General features: G+C 42.6%; 1 protein-coding gene across 4 annotated transcripts in view; it reads right to left on the bottom strand.

Annotated features, from left to right (window-relative positions):
* The window catches only part of STRN3 (striatin 3), a 349,837-nt gene that overhangs the window by 232,817 nt on the left and 95,041 nt on the right, over nucleotides 1–21,979 (bottom strand). For all 4 annotated transcript variants that reach the window (XM_029598990.1, XM_029598988.1, XM_029598991.1 and 1 more), the window contains exon 4: nucleotides 20,493–20,574. In XM_029598990.1, the coding sequence (XP_029454850.1) occupies nucleotides 20,493–20,574 (82 nt within the window). The remainder of the gene's footprint in view (nucleotides 1–20,492; nucleotides 20,575–21,979) is intronic.

Raw genomic sequence — 21,979 nt, 5'->3', positions numbered from 1 at the left:
GTCTGATTTCCGTGAGTTAGCAATAATCCTGGCGATGGCATTTTGGAACATTTGTAGGGGTTTCGTGGTGGAAGCGGGTAGTCCGAGGAGAAGGGCATTGCAGCAGTCTAGCTTAGAAGAGAGAGTAGCTTGGATGACAGTGCGGAAGTCATGATAGTGGAGGAGGGGTTTAAGTTTCTTTATAACATTGAGCTTGAAAAAACCTTCTTTGAGGATGGAGTTGATCTGTTTTTTTAGATTGAGTTGTTGGTCTAAAATTACTCCAAGGTCTTTAACAGAGGGTTGGGATGATATGGGGTTGAATGCTGGGTCATTGGAAATCAGGGGTTTGGGGGGTTGGTGTTGAGAGAGTAGTAACAGCTCCGTTTTGGAGGAGTTTAAGGCAAGGTGGATGTTAGAGAGAAAGTCATTTATAGAGGCAAGGGTAGTGTTCCAAAATGCAAGGGCATCAGAGAGCGAGTTGTGGATGGGGATAAGGATTTGCACATCGTCTGCGTAGAGGAAGAATTTGAGGCCAAGGTCTGTGAGAAACTGACAGAGGGGTGTGAGGTAAATATTGAATAAAGTAGAAGAGAGCGAGGAGCCTTGGGGGACACCTTGGGATAAGGGGTAGAGAGCAGATTTGGCATTTCCTATTTTGATGGCAAACTTTCTGTTGGATAAATAGGATTTGAACCAAAGCAGGGCTAGGCCTGAGATACCTATTTCGGTCAAACGGTTGATGAGGTAGTTGTGATTGATGGTGTCAAAGGCAGCTGAGATGTCAAGAAGAGCAAGGAGGTAGCAGTTGCCCTGATCCATGCCTCTGAGAATGTGGTCCGTGAGTGAGAGTAGGAGTGTTTCAGTATTAAGGGATTTGCGGAAACCAAATTGGGCAGGATGCAGTACATTGTTATTGTCAAGGTATTCAGTAAGTTGGATATTTACAATCTTTTCCATAATCTTGGAAATGAAGGGCAGATTTGAGATCGGGCGGAAGTTGGAAGGGTCTTTGGGGTCTAGTGAGGGTTTTTTAAGGAGGGGTTTTACTATCGCTTGTTTGAGGGCATCTGGGACGGAGCCTGAGGAGAGAGAGGAGTTGATAATGTCGACAATGGGTTTGGCAATGGAGTTTGGGATGGAGAGGAGGGTTTTTGTGGGTATGGTGTCTGAGGGATGGGTTGCAGGTCTAAGTTTTCTGAGGATGGATTCCACTTCTTTGGTGGAAGTCAGGTCAAGAGTGTGAAGGGTACAGTTGGCAGGGGTAGGCTGCGGGGGGGAGGGGGGTTAATGGGGAAAGGTGTTGGAATCTGAGGAGGATGTTAGAGATTTTTGTGAGGAAGTATTGGGCGATTTCTTCACTTCTAGCAGCGGCTTCGTTGTCAGGGATAGGGGGTTGGGAGGGCTTGGTGAGGTCAGATACATAGGTGAAGAGGGCTTTCGGGTTGTACATGTATTGGTGGATCTTGGTAGAGTAGAAGTCTCGCTTGATTTTGAGTGTGGTTGTTCTGTAGTGGTGAAGGGCGGTTTTATAGCTTGAGGCAAGTTGGGGTGAGGGAGCTTTGCGCCAGATTCTCTCACGCTGCCTAAGATTGTTTTTTAAAACTCTTAGCTCTGCTGAGTACCTTGGTTGGTGGTTTTTTTGTGGATTGTCGTATTTCTCGTCTGGACATGGGGCATAGCTTGTCGGCAATTTCAAGAGTTATGTTGAACCAGGAGGTGATGGCAGCTTCAGGGTTGGAGCAGTCAAGGTTTGTAACAGCGTTGGAGATTGCAAGTGCAAGTTCATCTCCTGGGCAGGGTTTCCTGAAGGTAATGGTAATGTTGCTTGTGGGGGTGGGGTTAGTAGGGGTAGAGAGTGATAGGGAGGCTTCTATGAGGAAGTGGTCAGACCAAGGTACTGGGGAGCAGGTGGGAGGGTGGGGAGGCAGAAAGCAGTGGTTGATGAAGATGAGGTCGAGGGAGTGTCCAGCTTGATGAGTTGGGGAGGAGACAATTTGTCTGAGGCCCTGTGCTTGGAGGGTGGTGAGGAATGCATCACAAGAGGGGGAGAGTGGGGTAGCATCGACATGGAGATTGAAATCTCCTAGTATGATAGATGGAATTTCAATGTTGATGTTGGTGTCAGCTGCAAATCTGATCACCTCACTCTTCGTATCCCTTTCCAGATCATTTATAAATATATTAAAAAGTACTGGTCCAAGCACAGATCCCTGAGGCACTCCACTGTTTACCTTTTTCCACTGTGAAAACTGACCATTTAATCCTACATTCTGTTTCCTGTCTTTTAACCAGCTTGCAATTCACAAAAGGACATCGCCTTCAATCCCATGACTTTTTAGTTTTCTTAGAAGCCTCCCCATGCGGGACAATGTCGAATGCCTTCTGAAAATCCAAATACACCACATCTACTGGTTCACCTTTGTTCATGTTTATTCACACCTTCAAAAAAACAGATTTGTGAGGCAAGACTTCCTTTGAGTAAATCCATGTTGGCTATATCCCATCAAACCATGCCTATCTAAATTTTTGTGTTTTTATTCTTTGTAACAGTTTCCATGATTTTTCCCAGCACTGAAGTCAGGCTCACCTGTCTATAGTTTCACGGATCACTCCTGGATCCCTTTTTAAATGTAGGGGTTACATTGGCCATCTTCCAATCTTTAGGTACATCAGATTATTTTAATGATAGGTTACAAATTAACTGAAATAAGTCTTAAATTTCATTTTTTTAGTTTTTTCAGAACCCTGGGGTGTATACCATCCAGTCCAGGTGATTTACTACTCTTCAGTTTGTCAATCAGGCCTACCACATCTTCCAGGTTCACCGTGATTTGGTTCAGTTGATGTGACCCATGAAAATCTTCTCCAGAATAGGTCTCTCTCCACACCCACTTCAGTAAACACTGAAGCAAAGAAATTGTTTAATCTTTCCACGATAGCCTTCTCTTCTGTAAGTGTCACTTTAACCCCTTGATCATCTAATGGTCCAACTTACTCCCTCAAAGGCTTTCTGCTTCAGATATATTTTAAAAAGTTTTTATTGTGAGTTTTTGCTCTGTGGCCAACTTCTTTTCAAATTCTCTCTTAGCCTGTCTTATCAATGTCTTACATTTAACTTGCCAATGCTTATGCTTTATCCTATTTTCTTCTGATGGATCCTTCTTCCAATTTTAAAATGAAGATCTTTTATTTATTTATTTGTTTGTTTTTATATACCGACATTCATTGGGGTATATCACATCAGTTTACATTTAACTCATGGCATAATATGACAAGATGTCTTATTATTATTACATTGAAACAAAGAAACAGAGACTTTTAAGAACTTAAATCTGAGGAATGACAAAGGAGAACACATTATAACATGGTAACTTAGAGATCTACATTGTAATTTGGTTAAATTTTAACTAAAATAGCCTCTTTCACCTCACCTTTTAACTATGCCGGTAATCATTTTGCCTTCCTTTCACCTTTCTTAATGTGTGAAATACATCTGGACTGTGCTTCTAGGATGGGTTGGTTTTTTTAACAATGTCCACGCCTGTTGCACACTTATTACCTTTGTAGCTGCACCTTTCAGTTTTTTTCTAACTATTTTCATTTTATCAAAGTTTCCCTTTTGAAAGTTTAACGCTAGAGCCATGGATTTACTTCCTGTCCCCCTTCCAGTCATGAATTCAAATTTGATCATATTATGATCATTATTTCCAAGCAGCACCACCAGTGTTACCTCTCTCACCAAATCCTGTGCTCCACTGAGAATTAGATCTAAAATTGCTCCCTCTCTTGTTGGTTCTTGAACCAATTGCTCCATACAACTGTCATCTATTCCATCCAGGAACTTTATCTCTCTAGCATGCTCTGATGTTTCACTTACCCAGTCAATATTGGGGTAACTGAAATCTCCTATTATTACTGTACTACTAGTTTGGTTAGCTTCCCTAATTTCTCTTAGCATTTCACTGTCCGTCTCACCATTTTGCCTTGTTTTATAAAGTTGAGCACTGAGAGGTGAGGATCAGCTTGCTGGTGGCCAGAAAGAATCAGTAAGTACTGCTTGGAGAAATTTTTAAAACTTAAAAGTATTGGGGAGAAGTAAACTATTGGGGTGTATTTAGTGTGTGTGTTTTTGTTTTAAACATGTAGTCAGAAAGGCAGGCAACAAACAAGTTTGTGTATTTGTATCCCTCCCCCCACCCATATTTCATCCTTTAATTTATAGGCAGGTGTCACTTTTACACTTACAAAAAAAAATAAATTTTAAAATCAGCCTTTTAACTTAAACTCAGAAATTCCCCACACCTTATCAAGAATTTATCATTCCCTTGTAGGTCACTACCAGATATATAGTCATCTAATCAACGGTTAGATATATATTGTCATCTAATCAACAGTTGAACTTGTTTTCATTTCAGTTTGAGATCTTTCCTTTCATTGCCTTTCTTTGGTTATTGTTATCCTGTTTTCCCTTATCCCCTTGTTATAATGTATTTTCCACGCCTTTTGTTAAAATGTGAACCGGCATGATGTTTCTTACTAATGCTGGTATATAAAAACTATTAAATAATAATAATATAGTGAATACACTAATCCAGGGTTGTCCAACCTTTTGGTTTGGGGGGCCACATGAACAATTTTTGACCAGCTCGCGGGCTGGATTAACAATATCTCTATTATTAAAAACACCAAATTACAACTTGAGAAAGTTTTTAGACCAGTGTAGTCCAACGTCTGTTCTACTCTAAAATTTAGATTCTAAAAAGTTAACCAAAGTCTCTCATGTCATATGGATGCAACGTGATAATCTAATCATGTTCAGTGGGAAATCTGACACGGCTTTCCAACTGTAGAGCTTGCAATGCACAATGATGCTGTTAAATATTTATCTGTAAACAGAGACCATGACTTTGTTTTTATGTTTTTCATTCTTGAAAACAACTGTTCACAGCAATAGGTGCTACCAAACAAAGCATCTTATGACATCTTATGACAGAATGGGGAACCTGTGCGGTGAAACATAAGAACTGTAGAATCTCAGAAGATCATGTTCATTAAAAGCTCTCTTCAAGTCACTGTCATTCTTAATGTCAATAAGTTCCATCTAGTATTTATCAGCATAGTCTTTCGGGTCAGTTTGAAACAGATTACTCGATAGCTTCATGACGTCAGTATGTTTTCTGAAATCCTCAAACCTTTGTTTGAAGTCATCAATCAGTATGACAACTAATTCTGAGAACTTCTCACGTTGCACTTGTGGAAAGGACTGTCAAGTGTACAACTTTCTTCAGAATCAACTGTGAATGAATAAGCTCCAATTTCTCAATGAATGTAACAAGTTCGTACAATTTGTGCACCAGCTGATTCTTTCCTTGAAGTTTCACATTCAAGTCTGCTATATATTTGGTCATATCAACCAGAAACGCCAAGTCACTCACCCATGAATTATGATCTAGTAAACTTATATCCTTCCCTTTGTTGGCCATGAATGTCTAATTCATCACGTAAACTCCAGAATCTGGATAGCGTGCCTGACCTGCTGAGCCATTGGACTTGGCTGAAGTAAATCACATCATCATGATCTGAGCCTACTTCCTCCAGAAAAGATTTAAACTCCCTGTGATTCAGACCTCTGGATCATATGAAGATGACACTTGATACAACGTTTTCCATCACATTCTTCATTTCCAGTTTGTTGGCACACAAGTTTTCCTGGTGAATGATGCAGTGGTGTATAACGACTTCCTGTGACACTGATTTCTCCAAGGTTGCAAATCCATTCCGCTTCCCTACCATGGCTGGCGCTCCATCTGTTATGCCAATCAGTTTGTTCTCACACAGACTGAACATTACCTGCTTGACTTTATCAAAGATCTCCTTTCCTGTTGTCATGCCCTTCATAGGACATATCAAGCAGTTCTTCGACGACGGAAAACGTTTCTGTAATTCCTCTTACAAATATTGCCAGTTGAGCTGTGTCACTTATGTCTGTGCTCTCATCAACTGCTAAGTGTAAAACTTGCAAGCATCAAGTCTCTTGAATGTCTGTTGCCAAGTCATCAACTCTTCTAGCAATAGTCTGATGAGAAAAGAAGTCTTTGGTGCAAAATAGCCTCTCTCAGCAAACCACATCCGTAAACAGTTCCAAGCATTCCTTAACCAAATTCCCGTCTGCAAACAGTTTTCCTCTCTTGGCTATGGCTTCTGCTATTAAAAAGCTGTCCTTTGTTGCTGCTTCGGAACTCTGATTGGCTAAACAAAGACTATTGGCTGACAATGCTTTGTTTCAACAAGTTGATGCGATCAGTTCATGGTTGACCAACGAGGATATCAAATTTACTTGCATGCTTTGCAGTATAATGTTGCTTTATGTTGTACTCTTTTGAACAGCAATTGATTTTTGGCAAATTAAGCACAAAACTTTACCTACATGTTCCATCACGAAAAAGTCATCCATCCATGAAGTTCTGAATATGCGGTTTTTGACATCAATTTTATGTTGGGTTTTTTTTTTACTCATCCTACTTCCGCTCACAGATGCTGCCATTTTTGTTGTCAGCATTTACAACGAGTATCTGTAAAAGCTAGAATGGACTGAAACAGACCAACTCTCTCCCCTCTGCCCCCCGTCCTCAGGCAACTTCTGTGTCCCCTTCTTATGCAGCTCCTCCAGCTTGCAGCAGTTTCTCTCTCTGTCTCTCACTGTTCACCTGATCATATACCATCTTTTCTTTCTTATTCCCTCCTCAAGCAGCTTCTGCGCTCTCTCTCTATTCCCCACCTTATGCTGCTGCTTCTTGTGTGTGGTATGTGTGTCCTCCTCCTCAAGTCCAGCACATCTCCAGCTCTCACACACAACCCTCTCCCCTTCAGGTCCAACACATCTCCAGCTCTCCCACATATCCACCCCCAGGTCTAGCACATCTACAGCTTGCTCACACACACATACTGTCCTCTCCCCTCGTACTCCCCCCCCCCCTCAGATCCCCGATTCTACCCCCTCACCTCCCACCTGCTGGGTCCCGGGTCAATTGGTGCCGGCGGCAAAGGCAATTAAAAGTTTCCTTCGCGTTCCTCTGCCGGCGTCGGGATCTTTTCTGCTACACAGCATCCTGCCCATGCGACGATAGGAAGTTGCATCAGAGGGGGGGGGGGGGGACGGGACGCAGTGTAGCAGAAAAGGCCCTGACGCCGTCAGAGGAAGGCGAAGAGAACCTTTAATCGCCTTTGCGGGCGTTTGACTCGGGACCCGGCAGGCGGGAGGTGAGGGGGTAGTGTGGGACATGGAAGGACAAGATGTTGCCCAAGTGGTCCGTCCGCCCCTGTTGCAGCACATGGCTCAGAATGTGCAGGCTTGTTTTCCCAGAAGTGGTTTTTTTTTCAAATTGGAGGGGGTTTCCCCCCCATTCGGAAGGAAGCCATGACCCCAAAATGAGAAATCTGCGACCCCATTTGGGAACCGCTGCTTTAATGGCTACTAGATATGAAAGGGGATTTTCCCTCGCATCCAATCCACTCCCCAATAGTCCCCGCACCCGATCCACGGGCTGGATAGAAAGGCTTGGCGGGCTGCACGTTGGACAACCCTGCACTAATCCATTTAAAGGACCCTAATTGTATGCAATCTTACATAACAACCTAAAACTTAATTATAACTGAACACATTTAAGATGAAGGCAGCAGTCCAGCAGCAAGAGGGGGGCCTCCCAGTCTTTGCATTAAGTGTCACATGTATGATTTTTTACCTGCCGGTGAGAAAGAGCTCCTGTCTCTCAGAACAAGTCCAAACTCTGGAGGCTAGAGTGGCAGACCTGGAAGAACTGAGGCAGACAGAGAGGAATATAGATGAGACCTTCAGAGACATAGTAGCCAAGTCCCAACTCCAGTCTGGCAGTCCTGGTGCTGCCTTGGAGGAGGAAGGTCTCGTAATCGGAGAGCATAAACCTGGTGCGGCAGGAACTGATCCTGTAGCAAGGACCTGCTCTCCAGGTGGTGCATTGTCCTTTCGCACCAAGGATGTGTCTCCAAGGCCTACTGTCCAGGAGGGAAGGGTTAGGTCAGCCGTCATAGTTGGCGATTCGATTATTAGGAATGTAGACAGCTGGATGGCTGGTGGGCATCAGGATCGCCTGGTAACATGCCTACCTGGTGCAAAGGTGACGGACCTCATGCATCACCTAGATAGGATTTTAGACCATGGTTGGGAGGAGCCGGCTGTCATGGTACATGTGGGCAACAACATAATAGGAAAATGTGGGAGGGAGGTTCTGAAAGCCAAATTTAGGTAGAAAGCTGAAATCCAGAACCTCCAGGGTAGCATTCTCGGAAATGCTCCCTGTTGTCTGGGGACCTGCGCAAGAACAGGAAAAAGTTTTTTGGCATTTGCATTGTATTGTAAAAGGTATAAGCTGCATTATTATGATTTGGAGAGCACTAAGAAAATGTATAATTTTTTGGTTGGAAAACAAAAAAAATCTAAGGCTGATTTATTTAGAGTGTGTAGCTGTGGAGGGGGGTTGCTTAGGCTGGGAAGTCCTCCCTGTTTGGTTGCAAATTTCTTGGAACATCACATGTATAGTGTCATTTAATGGCTATTACTTTATGCTCTCTTAATGTGGATGGTCTCCACTCACCGATTAAGAGGAAAAGAATTTTAACAGAACTGAAAAGGCACAAGACCTCTATTGCTTTTTTATAAGAAACATATCTTAGTAATGCAGAGCATATTAAGCTTCAGAGAGTGGGTAGGCCAGTGTTTTTTCTCTTCTTTTTCTGAAAGGCAAAGAGGGGTAGCTATCCTCTTTCATAAAAATACCTCCTTTGTAGTTGAAAAGCAACTTACAGACCCTGAAAGGTCAGTTCATTCTTTTGGTTGGTTCGCCGTTTGGGTCTAAAATTGTGTTTATCAATGTGTATACAACTAACCGATACTCCCATAATGTTTTCCTCTCTTTGGTCACTAAAATGCTGGGTTGGTATGGTTTCCATTTGGTAATTGGAGGAGATTTCAATGTTTCTGAAATCCACTAGCAGACATTCATCCTGCAAAAAAACAGATACACACAAAACAAAAAACAAACAAAAAAACAGGCTGGCATGGGGATCAGATTTCTTTACAAAGAGTTGAGTGTGGTGGAGAGCTGGAAACTGTTACATATGAACGATAAGGAATATTCTTTTTATTCTCATGCTCATAGAGTGTATATGAGAATAGAATATCTATTGATTACTGAATCACGGTTTGATATGATACAGTCCTGTGACATGCATGAAGTCTCATTCTCAGATCATGCTCTGATAGTCTTAAAGATGGCTTTCTCTACGACCGTTGGTCATAGGCCCCACTGGAGAATGTCATCTACCCTGTATCATGACAGAGAATTTGTCAAATGTTTACGTAAACATTGGGAGGAGTATAGGAATCTCAACTCGACACCAGGGATCTCAGCTGATACATTCTGGAATGTTGCAAAAGCTGTGTTAAGAGGTCACATCATTGCCTATCAAATATGAAAACTGTTAAATTTCCAAAAGAATCCTGGAGTTAACAAAAAAGCTGGCATATTTTAAATGCCTTCACACAAAGCATTTGACCCCAGATCTTAGATTACAGATGGGAGAGGTCCGCAAGGAATTAGACATAATATTGACCTATACAGCGAGGCAAAATCTAATGTATTACCGATTCAAGCTTTTTCAATTGGGAAATAAGTCTGGGAAATTGCTGGCTAATTTGCTTAAACTACTAGGTCTAGGACTTTGGTTCCTAGGTTGTTGTCCCAGCACAAGGAGTATCAAGGCATGTGTGAAATCCTTGCTGCATTTGATAATTTTTTTCAGAGGTCTTTACTCTAATGAATCACAATGTATAAACAATAGTGAAAATTTCTTTCAGGGGTGATTTTACTCCAGCTTTTGCAAGAAGATAGGGAATGATTGGAAGCCCCTATTTTAGTAGAGGAAATCAGGGCTGTTATACTAAAGCTTAAGTTAGGGAAATCACCAGGACCTGACGAGTTGGGACCAGAGTTTTATAAAATCCTGGGATCTAATATATTGGTGTCTTTGAAAGAAATGTTTACTGAGGTATAGACAGCAGGCTTAATGGGTACTAGTGTAACCTAGCAACAGTGGTTCTTATCCTAAGCCTGGCAAGGATCCATTATACCTGGAATCTTTTATGTCTTTCTCCCTGTTAAATCAGAACATTAAGATTCTAGCTGCAGTATTAGCTAGTTGGGTTAATGAGGTCATTCAGTCTTTAATATCTGTGGATCAAACTGGATTTGTTTTGGGGAGGAGTCTGTCGTCCAATCTATTGAAGGCGTTTTTAGTGCTTTCCTTTGATGAACAGGGTTGTGGGCTGGTATGTTGGTTGGGTTGGATGCAGAAAAGCTTTTGACCAGGATGAGTGGTCCTTTATGTAGTGGGTACAGGAGAATTTAAACTTTGGGAAGCAGTTTTTAAGATGGATCAAACTTTTGTATGATCAACCTGCAGCTCAAATCTTAGTTAATGGAGTATTATCTAATTCCTTCCCACTGGAACGGGGCACCAGACAAGGTTGCCCATTGTCCCCTCTTTTAAATGTCTTGATAAAAGAGCCACTTGTCATTCAGTTATGTAATATAAATATTTTTCAGGGCATACAACTCAAATGGAAGTGTGAAGTCAGTATGTTTGCTGATGACATGTTATTGTTTGTGGATAATCTGAGGACTAGCTTAGATGCCATTATTTCCTGTATAAAACTGTATGGTACCTTTTCGGGCTTGAAGATCATCTATGATAAATCACTTGTGTTTCCCACTGATCTAAATCTTCCTGATAGGTGGCAGGGAGAGTTTCCTTTAAAGTGAAGTATGGAGGGTATGAAATATTTAGGTATACAATTGTCCCGTTCCTATAGGGATAAGTATCAAAGGAATGTGGTTACCTGTTTGGAAAGGACAAAAAACTTTATTTACTAAATGGAAATCTTTTCCTTTGTCCTTAATGGGTCACCATACAGTGGTTAAGATGATTATACTACTCAAACTTTTTTACTGCATTCAAATTATTCTCCTCTGGCTTGGGAACAAGGAAAAACATCAATATAGGTCAATGGTTTCTTCTTTCATATGGTATGGCAAAAGAGCTCGAATCAAGTTGGACACACTGATGTAAGACAAAAAAATTGGCAGTTTATCTGTACCAGATCTACAGATATATAATGTCGCTTGCCTGATGAAGTATATACAGGATTGAGCCTTTCTCCATAATAAATATGACAGTGCTGGAAGAATAGTTACTAGAAGAATGGGCCAGGTCATACAAGATAATAAATTTGCTCCATATGACCATGGCGTCCATAACTGGATTATGTTTGCGGTCATTTAGGATGGGGGCTCTCATGAGAGCTCGAAAGTGGTGGCAAACACGAGAAGGTAAATTATTTCATGTTTCTCCCTTTTTAGATTTTACTGTTAATAAAGATTTCCCCGTCAGGCTCGATATATCAATATTTTATGTTTGGGAAAGTAAGGGGCTGTTTTATATTGGTCAATTGATAGATTCAGATTCACAATGCATGTGTTCCTTTCAGCAACTGCAGGAGCAATGGGATTTACAGACAAATCATTTCCATGCATATCTCCAGGCTAAACATTATGCCCTGGGGGTTTGTAATGAAGTTATTGTTAATGTAACCTTTTCAGACAAGGATGAGACTTGCATGGAGACCATTCCTAAATTTAATAGGGCGAGATTTTTAACCAAAGCAAAAGGTTTCTTCCAGCTTAGTAATGTAACTGAAATGCAGATCTGGGGCTTCAATTGGAAGACACTAATACTGTTTGTGCTTTTTCCATGATTTATCATTACATGATACCGTGAACTTGAGAAAAACACAATTTAAATTATTATACAAAGTATATACTTCTAGAGACAAAGGTGTGTGCACGTAATTGTGGATTCTGATTAATGTCTAAAATGTAATCATATTAAGGGAGATTTGTGTCATATGTTCACAGAATTTTCAAAAATGAGGCTTTTTAGCAAAAAATATGATTGCATCTGGAAAAAAAAAAAAAAGAGATGATCACTTATATGGGATGGTGCAGTAATATATTTATACATGTTTAAAAAGGGAATCAGTTTACCAAGTGGGTAAACAGATTTCTTGGTGACTCCATTAAGCTGACCAAGAAAGTGATCATATCTTATTGGCATAATGATGAGATCCCATCAATTGGGCAGTGGAAACAAGCAATGTACCATAATGCTATGTTGGAATTATTTTGGAAAAAGGAATTAGCTGGTCAGAAAAAACTATTGAACCTACAGGGATATTTTGCTCTATGGGAAAGAGTGCTAATGGTTAACTCAGAACTGTTAGTGTTCCAAAATATATCTGTTAGGTTATGAAGCTTGATTGTTGCACTGAGCTCGGGAAGTACAAGTGTGGTACGGATGGGGTGAATGTGGTGTTGACAAATACATTGTGTGAGTAAATGAGAATCTAAAGAAAAAAAAGGGGAAAGAGATAAGCAGAAAATGAATAAAATTAACATGGGTGCAAAAATATTTGACTTAGAAAATATAATTAATCATTTGTATCAACTCAGATTAGTTTAACACTGTACTTTTCATTGTATCCACATGTTCAAAGAAGCATGTTTATGTTTTACTTCATTTTAAAGCAGAGTTGCTTACCTGTAACAAGAGTCTCAGAGAGAAGACAACAGGATGTTAGTCCTCACACATGGGTGATATCATCAGATGGAGCCCTGATATGGAAAACTTATGTCAAAGTTTCTAGAACTTTGACTAGGCACACTCAGCATGCTCTATATAATGCATCCACGCAGCGTCCCTCTTTAGTCTCGTAAAGAAGGATTACGATTAAAATAAAAAATAGGAGAAACCCAACTCCACGGGGTGGTGGGCAGGTTTTGTGAGGACCAACATCCTGCTGTCCTAGGAGAATACCTGTTACAGGTAAGCAACTCTGTTTTCTCTGAGGACAAGGATGGTAACCCTCACACATGGGTAAATACCTAGCTACAGGCTGCTCCTCAAAACAAAAAGTGGACCAACAGATACCTAACCAGGTGCCAACGGGCACAAGACCACCGGTGTTGTTGGAAACAGAGGAGGAGACAGCCTGAACCCAAACAGGCCCTAGGTTGGGAGAGTTGAAAGAACAAATGGATTCCGGAGGACAGACTGGCCAAACCTACTGTTGCGTCGGCCATCCCTATCCAGACAGTAATGTGACATGAATGCGTGGAGAGAACTCCACGTTGCAGCCTTGCAGCTCTTCTCCATGGGAACTGCTCGCAAGTGAGCTACTGATGCTGCCTTGGCTCTCACAAAGTGAGCCTTGACATGGCCCCCAAGATGCAGTCCTGCTTAGGCATAACAGAAGGAGATGCAATCTGCTAGCCAACTGAATAGTGGCTGCTTGGCATCGGCAACACCCAATCCATTCTTATCAAAAGAAAAAAAAAAAAAGTTGGGCGGACTGTCTATCTGTCCACTCCAGATAGAAGGCTAAGGCTTGCTTACATTCCAAACTGTGCAGTGCTCATTTGCCTTGGTTTGAATGGGGTCTGAGAAAGAATATTAGCAGGATTGACTTGTTAAGTTGGAAATCCATCACCACGTTAAGCAGGAACGTAGGCTGCGAACACAAGACCACCCTGTCATAATAAAATTTAGTATAAGATGGATAAGTCACTAAGGCCTGGAGCTTGCTGACCCTGCACACTGAAGAAACCGCTACCATAAATATGACATTCCAGGTCAGATACTTCAGGTAACAGGTGCACAATGGCTGTAAAGGAGATTTCAAAGGCAGAGCTAATACCATGTTGAGGTCCCAAGACACAGCAAAAGGTCTTAGGGGAGGCTTCAACTGAAGCAGGCCCCGTAATAAAAGTACAACTATAGGCTGTACAGAGATGGGCATACCATCTACACCATGGTGGTATGCGCTAATTGCACTCAGATGAACTCTAATGAAGTTAGTTTCCAAGCCATCCTCCAACAGGTGTAGAATGTAATCAAGCAGTTTTTGAGTGGGGCAGGAGAATGGATCTAGGGCCTTCTGCATAAACCACATGGAAAACCTCCTCCATTTCAGTCCGTAGGACTTTCTAGTGGAAAGCATTCTAGAAGCCACCAGGATCAGAGACACATCTTCTGAAAGATCAAGCGGTTGCAGAATCAACCTCTCAACATCCAAGCTGTGAATGTCAGGGCCTGGAGGTTGGGATGCTGCAGCCTGCCCTGATCTTGCGTGATGAGATCTGGGGAAGTCCACGGACTGTATGGTTTCCAGATGGACTAGTCCCACAGGAGTGGAAACCAGACATCTCTCAGTCAGTGAGGGGCTATGAGGACCACAGCCCTCCTGTCCTTGCAAAGTTTCAAGGGAGTCTTTGCCAGTAAGGGAATCGGAAAATACGCGTACAGAAGACCCTTGACCCAATGAGAGGCAAGGGTGTCAGAGGCTGGTTTGCCATCTGACTTGTTCAGGGAGCAGAACCAAGGTACGTTCCCTGTTGCAGGGGGATGGGAACAGATCTACATCCAGGTTCCCCAGAGGCGGAATATCCGATTTGCTAACCCCTTGTTCAAGGACCACTCATGGGGTTTGAAGGCTAGACTCAGCCTGTCTGCCTCCATGTTCTCAGTCCTGGAGCACCACCCCATGGGACAGGGCCCATGATCAGATCTGGACCACTTCCTGACACAGGAGATATGAACCCATGCCTCCCTGCTTGACAACATACCACATGGCTAAATGGTTGTCAGTCTGGATCAGGACAACTTTGTTGGACAGCCGATCTCTGAAAGCCCATAGCGTGTACCTGACCGCCTGAAGCTTCAGGAAGTTGATTTGTCAAGAATGTTCATGAGCGGACCAAAGACCCTGGGTACCAAGCTCACTTACATGATCTCCCCAGCCCAGGGGAGATGTATCCGTGGTTAGAACGATTTGAGTGGAGAGACTCCAAAACGAGATCCCCTGTTCCAGATTGGAAAGTACCTGCTACCAGGACAATGAGACCTGGAGAGAAGGGGTGTCTTGGATGCGAACCTGGAGGCTCTGAGTGGCCTGGCGCCCCTGTGACCTCAGGGTCCATTGGGCTCTTCGCATATGAAAACTTGCCAAAGGAGTAAAATGGACGATTGTGGCCATATGGCCCAACAGCCTCAACATGTGCCAGGCTGATACTTGCTGGCTCTGTTAAATCTCTACCACAATGGATCACCATGACGACGGCCCTCTGGCGGGGCAGAAAGGCCTTGGCCTGAGCCATGTCTAGTAAGGCTCCTAAGAAGTCCACATGAGACAACTGGCTGAGATGGGACTTTGAATAGTTTAGAACGAACCCTAGCGACTCCAACACCCAAATGGTCACGCACATGGATCTGATGGCCCCTGCCTGAGATTTGCTCTTGACCAGCCAATTGTCCAGATATGGGAAGACATGCACTCCCAGTCTGCAGAGGTGCGCCGCCACCATGGCCAAGCATTCTGTGAAGACGTATGGGGCAGACGCGAGCCCGAACAGCAACTCCCTGTATGGGAAGTGCTGTCTTTCCACCACAAAAAGGAGATACTTCCTGTTGACTGAAGACGACTGACTTGAGTATATGCATCCTTTAGGTCGAGGGAACATAGCCAGTCCCCTTTTTGCAAATAAAAGGGGGGGAGGTGTCAAGGTTCCCAGAGAAACCATCTTGAACTTTTCTTTTTTTTTTTTTAGAACCTTGTTCAAGGCCATTAGGTCTAGGATTGGACTGAGTCCTCCTGTTCTCTTTGGAATCAGGAAGTACCTGGAGTAGAATTCCCACCCTTTTTGCCCTGGTACTACAGGTTCGACCACTCTGGCCATTAAGAGGGAGGAGAGTTCCACTTGTAGTACCTCCTGTTAAGCTACTGGCCCACACTGTGGGCATGGAGGTCAATTTGGCGGGACACCCAATAGACAGATGATAGACAGAACCCACTGGTCTGAGGTTATAGTGGGCCACTGGTTCTCAAAGAATGGCAGCCTGCCCTAATTGGAGGGTCCAACGTACTGGCTATGGGCGACTGGCCTACGCTCCCTACAACCCAATCAAAACCCCACCCCTGGAGTTGATAGAGTTGCTGACTGAAGTTTGGGGGCTCTCTGCTGCCTGGAATGGATACAGGATCTCTGATGGTGTTGACAGGATCAAGGAGGCAGAGGACAGTATTTCCTCTGGTGAAAGAAAGACTTCCTTGGCCCTGGTCTCGATGGCCACATGGATGAGGAGGATGGGTTCGGATTACGAGCAGAAAGTTGTTGGAGTGTTTCATGGCAGTTCCAAAGTTGGGCCACAGCATCCCTCACCCTATCTCCAAAGAGATTCTCTCCAGTGCATGGCACGTCAGAGTCTTTTCTGGAGATCCAAGGCCTGCAGTCATGCCATCCTTTGGGCATTGATTCCAGCTGCAGAGACTCTCGATGCCATCTCAAAGACATAGTAGGTCGCACAGTGCTTTCTGCACTCCAGGTCCTCATACACCAGCGACATGAAGGTATCCTGCTGCTGTTGAGGCAGCTGCTCGGCCACCTCCTGCATCTGCTTACAGATGTGCGGTGATTACTGGCTCATGTAGAGCTGGTAGGCAGCAATGCGGGCAATGAACATGGCGCCATGAAATATCTTCCTCCCAAGAGCATCCATCGCTCTATGGTCCTTCTCTGGGGGCGCCGAGGAATGTGTCCAAGAGCGCTTGACCCACTTGAGAGCGGAGTCTACCACCGACTGGTGGGGCAGCTGACGCTTATCAAATCTGGCAGCCTTCTGGACGAAGTAGACCTCATCTGCTTTCTTATTAATGGGAAGCACTGTGAGGGGGTGTTCCCATATCCTCAGCAGCAGCAGCAGCAGCTCCTTAAAGATCTCATGAACTGGGCTAACCATGTTCACCTTAGGAGGCTCTTAAGCATTTTGTGCCTGGCATACTCCTCCGTTAATAACGGAAATGGGATGGCTTCTGCCATCACCCTCACTAAACCTGCGAAGGTCAAGTCCGCAGGTGGTGACTTCCTTCGTTCCTCTGGAGGGTCTGAAGGGAGACCCCTTGGAGCTGGACTCAGAAACGTCATCCTCCAGGGGTCATAGGTTTTCTCATCCTCACTGTAAGGCACAAGGGATGGGTCCCAAGGTGCTCAGACTTTGTCCAGGGTGTAGGCCCTGGTAAAACTGGATTGGGGGGGGGGGGAACGGGACGGGGGCGACAGGCCTCGGCATCTCTGCCAGACTCAGTGGAGCTTCCTCCTTGGAGCAACCGGCGATGACCACCGCATTGGTAAGGAGAGGCTTCTGTACCTCCCAGGGCACTGATACTATCCCAGGAACCAATGCCAGCTGAGTCGGTAACGCACCGATAAGCACATTGAGCTTCTCCAGAAGCAGTATGAGGACGGATCAGCACCGGGTCCGGTGCAGTCGGTGCCACAGGACCGAAGCCCTGCAATGTGCGCTCCACCGCTAGCTGGACTCTGCAGTCCAGCTCCTCCTCAAACATTGCAGATGCCAACATCAACTGGGAGGAAGGAGGGGTGACCAGATCCTCTTCAGACTCTCGAGGTGGATCGGTGACTGGCATCAAGACTGGTGGAGTCAGTTATGGACCCCTGGCACCGATGGAGAACTGGCACTCCTCACCACAGGGTCGCTTTGGAGGCATCACAGCATAAGCCAGTGCATCGACAAGGACCGGAGTCTATGCTTCTTTGGCTTACTTCGATGCTTGGCCTGGCCCTTCCCCAGTGCCGAGGCTGATGATGAGCAACCAGATGTCCTCTGCCTGGAGGAGATTGAAAACGGTTGGTCTCCGGAGCCCCATCCACCGATGTTATCGGCGGAACCAACAGTCCCGCCAATTTCAATGGCTTGGTGTGGCTCCTTGGTCCTTTGAAGCCGATGCTGCCGATGTCTCTGGTTTCTCGACCTGAAAGTTACTCCATCTTATCGAGTCTAAGCAGATGACCCTTTGGAGTCATCTGGGCACTTAATCGGCAACCCTAGACATCATGCGATGCCCCCAGGCAGAGGACACATATCTCATGTGGATCTGTGATGGACATGGTCATCGGGCACCGGGGGCATTGCCGGAAACTGGACGTGGGTATGTTGGACAAAACAAAAGGGGCACGAACCGAAAATGATGGTGGCGGTGCAGCAATGGCTGATGGGCACTGATGAACCGCCACAATGGGAATCAACCGTGAAAGGAAGCTTACCCGAATCACTGAAAACCCTGTCTAGGAGACACTACACGAAGACACAGAGATGGACTCTGTGACGGGACGAGAAAAAACCTACGAAAAATGAAAGAAAAGAAGGAAGTTTTCCACAAGGACAAAAAAACAGCCAAAGTGAGCTCACTCACACAGCGAGGCTTACAGCTCCATGGAAAAAGAGAGAGAGACTGGAGAGGAATCCTGCATGGACGCGTGGTATAGGGCGTGCCAGGCATGCTCAGTGTGCCTAATCAAAGTTCTAGAAACTTTGACATAAGTTATCTGCAACGGGACTCCATCTGATGATGTCACCCATGTGTGAGGACTACCATCCTGCTTGTCCTCGAAAAATAAATAAATATTTGGAGATTTTCTCATTAACAAACTGCAGGAAGTCCAAGTATGGTGGACAGGAACTCCCAACATGAGTAAAAGCCAATTAGAAATGGGAGTTGCCTTCCTCTGGCTTGCAAATTAAACAGTAAATTGATCAGCCTCTGTAACTGGAGTACATGCTAATTAAAGCTGATGTGAAATGACAAACTATGTCATTTCACATCATGTGAAATGTGAAATGACAAACTCCTAACCACAAGGAGCAAAGTACACTGGAGTTTGTTACTTCACCTACACTGTGGACTGTGATTTCTAGTACTTCAAAGTGAAAATAATCTACTAACTTTAAAAATAAAGGCATGACTACAATTTTAATATAAACAAGAATTAATTTAATATTTAGCCAATCATAATAGGTACTACCTGCGAAATAAACACCTTCATTGCCTTGATTTTAATCATAGACTATAGTATATGAAACACTATTAAAACCTTTTTTTTTGTGCAAATAAATATGTTTTATGAAGCTGTTCATTTGAGTCCACTAGCCGTGTTTCGTTGATCTGCATCAGAGGGCTGAAGATTGGAACAATTAGAAGTAATCCATACAACTCTTCATACGCCTGACAATTCTTATAATTGTGCAATATAAATAATCTTTCATGTCTCGAATTGCTTTCAAGATGGACTCAAATGAATGGCCTTTAAGATAAGTCATTTTATTTGCACAAAAAAGTAATTACAAAAAAATGTTTTGACAATGCTTTATATACTATAGCCTATGATTAAATACAAGGCAATGAAGTCATTCTGCTGGTAGTGCCTAATATGACTGGCTAAATATTAAACAAATTTTTGTTTATAAGAGGGCTCTTTAAAAGCAGTTTAATATTAGCTATCCTCATTCTTTTGACACAGCAATTGTCACTGGTATGACTACAATTTTAACATATAAATAAAAAAGGACAATGCCAAGATTTTTTTCAAAACTTTGTTACACCAAACCTAGTCTTGCTGTTTATCATCAGCACCATTCTGATGAGCACAGTATAACCAGCAAAAGAATAACATTATAGGATGAGAGGTGACAAAGCGGAATGATGCTAGGCAAGTTCTATGGATTAGTGATAGTTCTATACACTGCTATGCAGGAAATGCAAGTTGAAGGATCTGTCCAGTTGGGGGCAGGCTGAAACAAGATGCATTAGGAAGGTGATATACTGAGGACCTGGGAGCTAATGGCTGACAGCAGTAGAGCACAGTGCAGGAATATCCTCTGCTAGTATAGTAAGAACTATAAGGCCTAGAAGACCATTTCTTTTCTAGTCATCAACTAGCAAGGAATCTCTACTCTCCGGTAGAGTTGCTCCAATATGAAGAGAGAAAATGGGGAGGAGGAAGGAATCAGAAACAGAAAGGGAAAAAACATGAGATGTGACCAGAATTAATGGAGAGGGAAAACAAGTAGCAGAGGAATATAGTTCTGGGAAAAACAAAATGTTTTATCTGGGATTAGATCAAAGAGAAGACCAGAGCCAAGAAACTGAAAACTTCATTTCTGAGAGAAATATGATGTACTGATGCTGCCTTTTAGACTACAATAGACAATGCATATCATCTTTCCCTTTAAAGTTGCAACTTCACATGGACAAAATGTCCTTTGCCATGCACAAGGAACACTTTTAACAAAAAAAACAAACAAAAAATCCCTCCAAACACGCACACAGTACAAGGCAAAAACAAAGTCAAGCAGCTTCCATAAAGAAATAATAAAATGTATTAACTTTACAAATATAATTCACAAAACTAACAGCAGAATGAAAAAAAAATTATCTTATCCACTACATAATAGACCATTCAGGAATATGAGTATTAACTACTTCTCTAAACACTATTATTACTCACTGTCTTAACAACTGGCGACCTTGTTTCCAGGTCAGCTGACTATTCTGAGGTACTGTGGGAACCTCTGTTTCTTTGGTTTCTTCTGAAAAGGCAAGTAAAAAATTTATTAATAGAAAACAAAAATAAGCCTTGTTAATTACAGGAAAGTAGAAGCAAAATGTGTTTTATTGGGTGTATTGTATCTTTACTTAACTGAGATGTTCCAGAAAAGGAATTATAAGAATTATGGAGCGCACAACTATGTGCAGTATCAAAACTGATTTGCCTTAAAGGATATGATTTACAAGAATGTTTCCAAAGACAAAACTGTCAACTACATGGACAAAAACGTTTCTCCACAGATCCTCAAATATACGCATACAAGGTCAGATATGAGAACAAAATATAATTACTTTATTTCAGTTAAAAACTGATGCTAGTAAATTAGTTCTAAGATATTTACTTAGCAGTTCCATGTATCTGAGAAAACTCAGAGCAAACAGAACTGAAAGATAAAGAAACTCAAATGCCAGCAACATATTTGAAATGAAACAGGAGAACTTTCAGAGGTTGTGAAATACACAGAAATCAGGGTACTGTCCTGTCAGTAGTTAAATAAAGAGGAATCTCAGTGCCAACTGCAGGACCTGAGATTAACATTTTAATCCATCAACTCATACACTGAATATTTTGGATTATTTTTCTCTTTTTTATTACTATTTATGAAAGGATAGCCCATATAGTGAATTTCTATATTAAAAAGACAAGACTGATAAAGCTGTACATGAACACCTCTATAAACCAGATTATATATCCTTAGTCATTTAGTTAAAAACTGATTTTATTGTTACAATGAGCAGTTATTCTGTTTCTTAGCAGGGAGACCTGGGTTCAGTCTTGGCTGAAACTTCTGTCAAATAATTATTCTTCCTTGAAATTCATGGCTTCCACACTAATGACAATGCCACATTTCCACAAGTATTGCTAAGCAAAACATCTAAGGCTCGATACAATTGAACACTTGATATGTCATAGAAGCAACGAATCAGCATTACTATATCATGAGATTATCAGCAAGGTCATCAGTTCAGGCAAATATTGCTGTAATATTTAAAATCAGTTGAAAGTCATCATATATACTACTATATAGCATTTATGAAGGAGTAAATATAAATATGAATAGTTTTTAGGCCATCACGATATCAAATTATACAAGCAAAAATGTAATAATCCAACTAATGCAGTGCTTTTGTTACTCCTGAGAGAATTCTGCATAACTGCTTAGCACAGAATTTGCACACAATTTTCCATCCGTGCAGAATTTTACACTTAGCATGCAGATTTTGGTGAGAAGATGAGAAGGCAGCAGACTTATATTTGACAAAGTCAACCAGAACAGGAGGAAGGTGACTGTATTGGGTCTGTGGGAGCTAAAGGAAAATTGGTTCTTACCTGCTGACTTTCGTTCCTGTAATACCACAGATCAGTCCAGACCAGTGGGTTATGCA

The sequence above is a fragment of the Rhinatrema bivittatum genome, chromosome 4 (assembly GCF_901001135.1).
Source record: "Rhinatrema bivittatum chromosome 4, aRhiBiv1.1, whole genome shotgun sequence".
In the NCBI taxonomy this organism is placed as follows: Eukaryota; Metazoa; Chordata; class Amphibia; order Gymnophiona; family Rhinatrematidae; genus Rhinatrema; species Rhinatrema bivittatum.
Note: the sequence above shows the minus strand (reverse complement) of the source record. Positions and strands in the feature narration are given on the sequence as shown.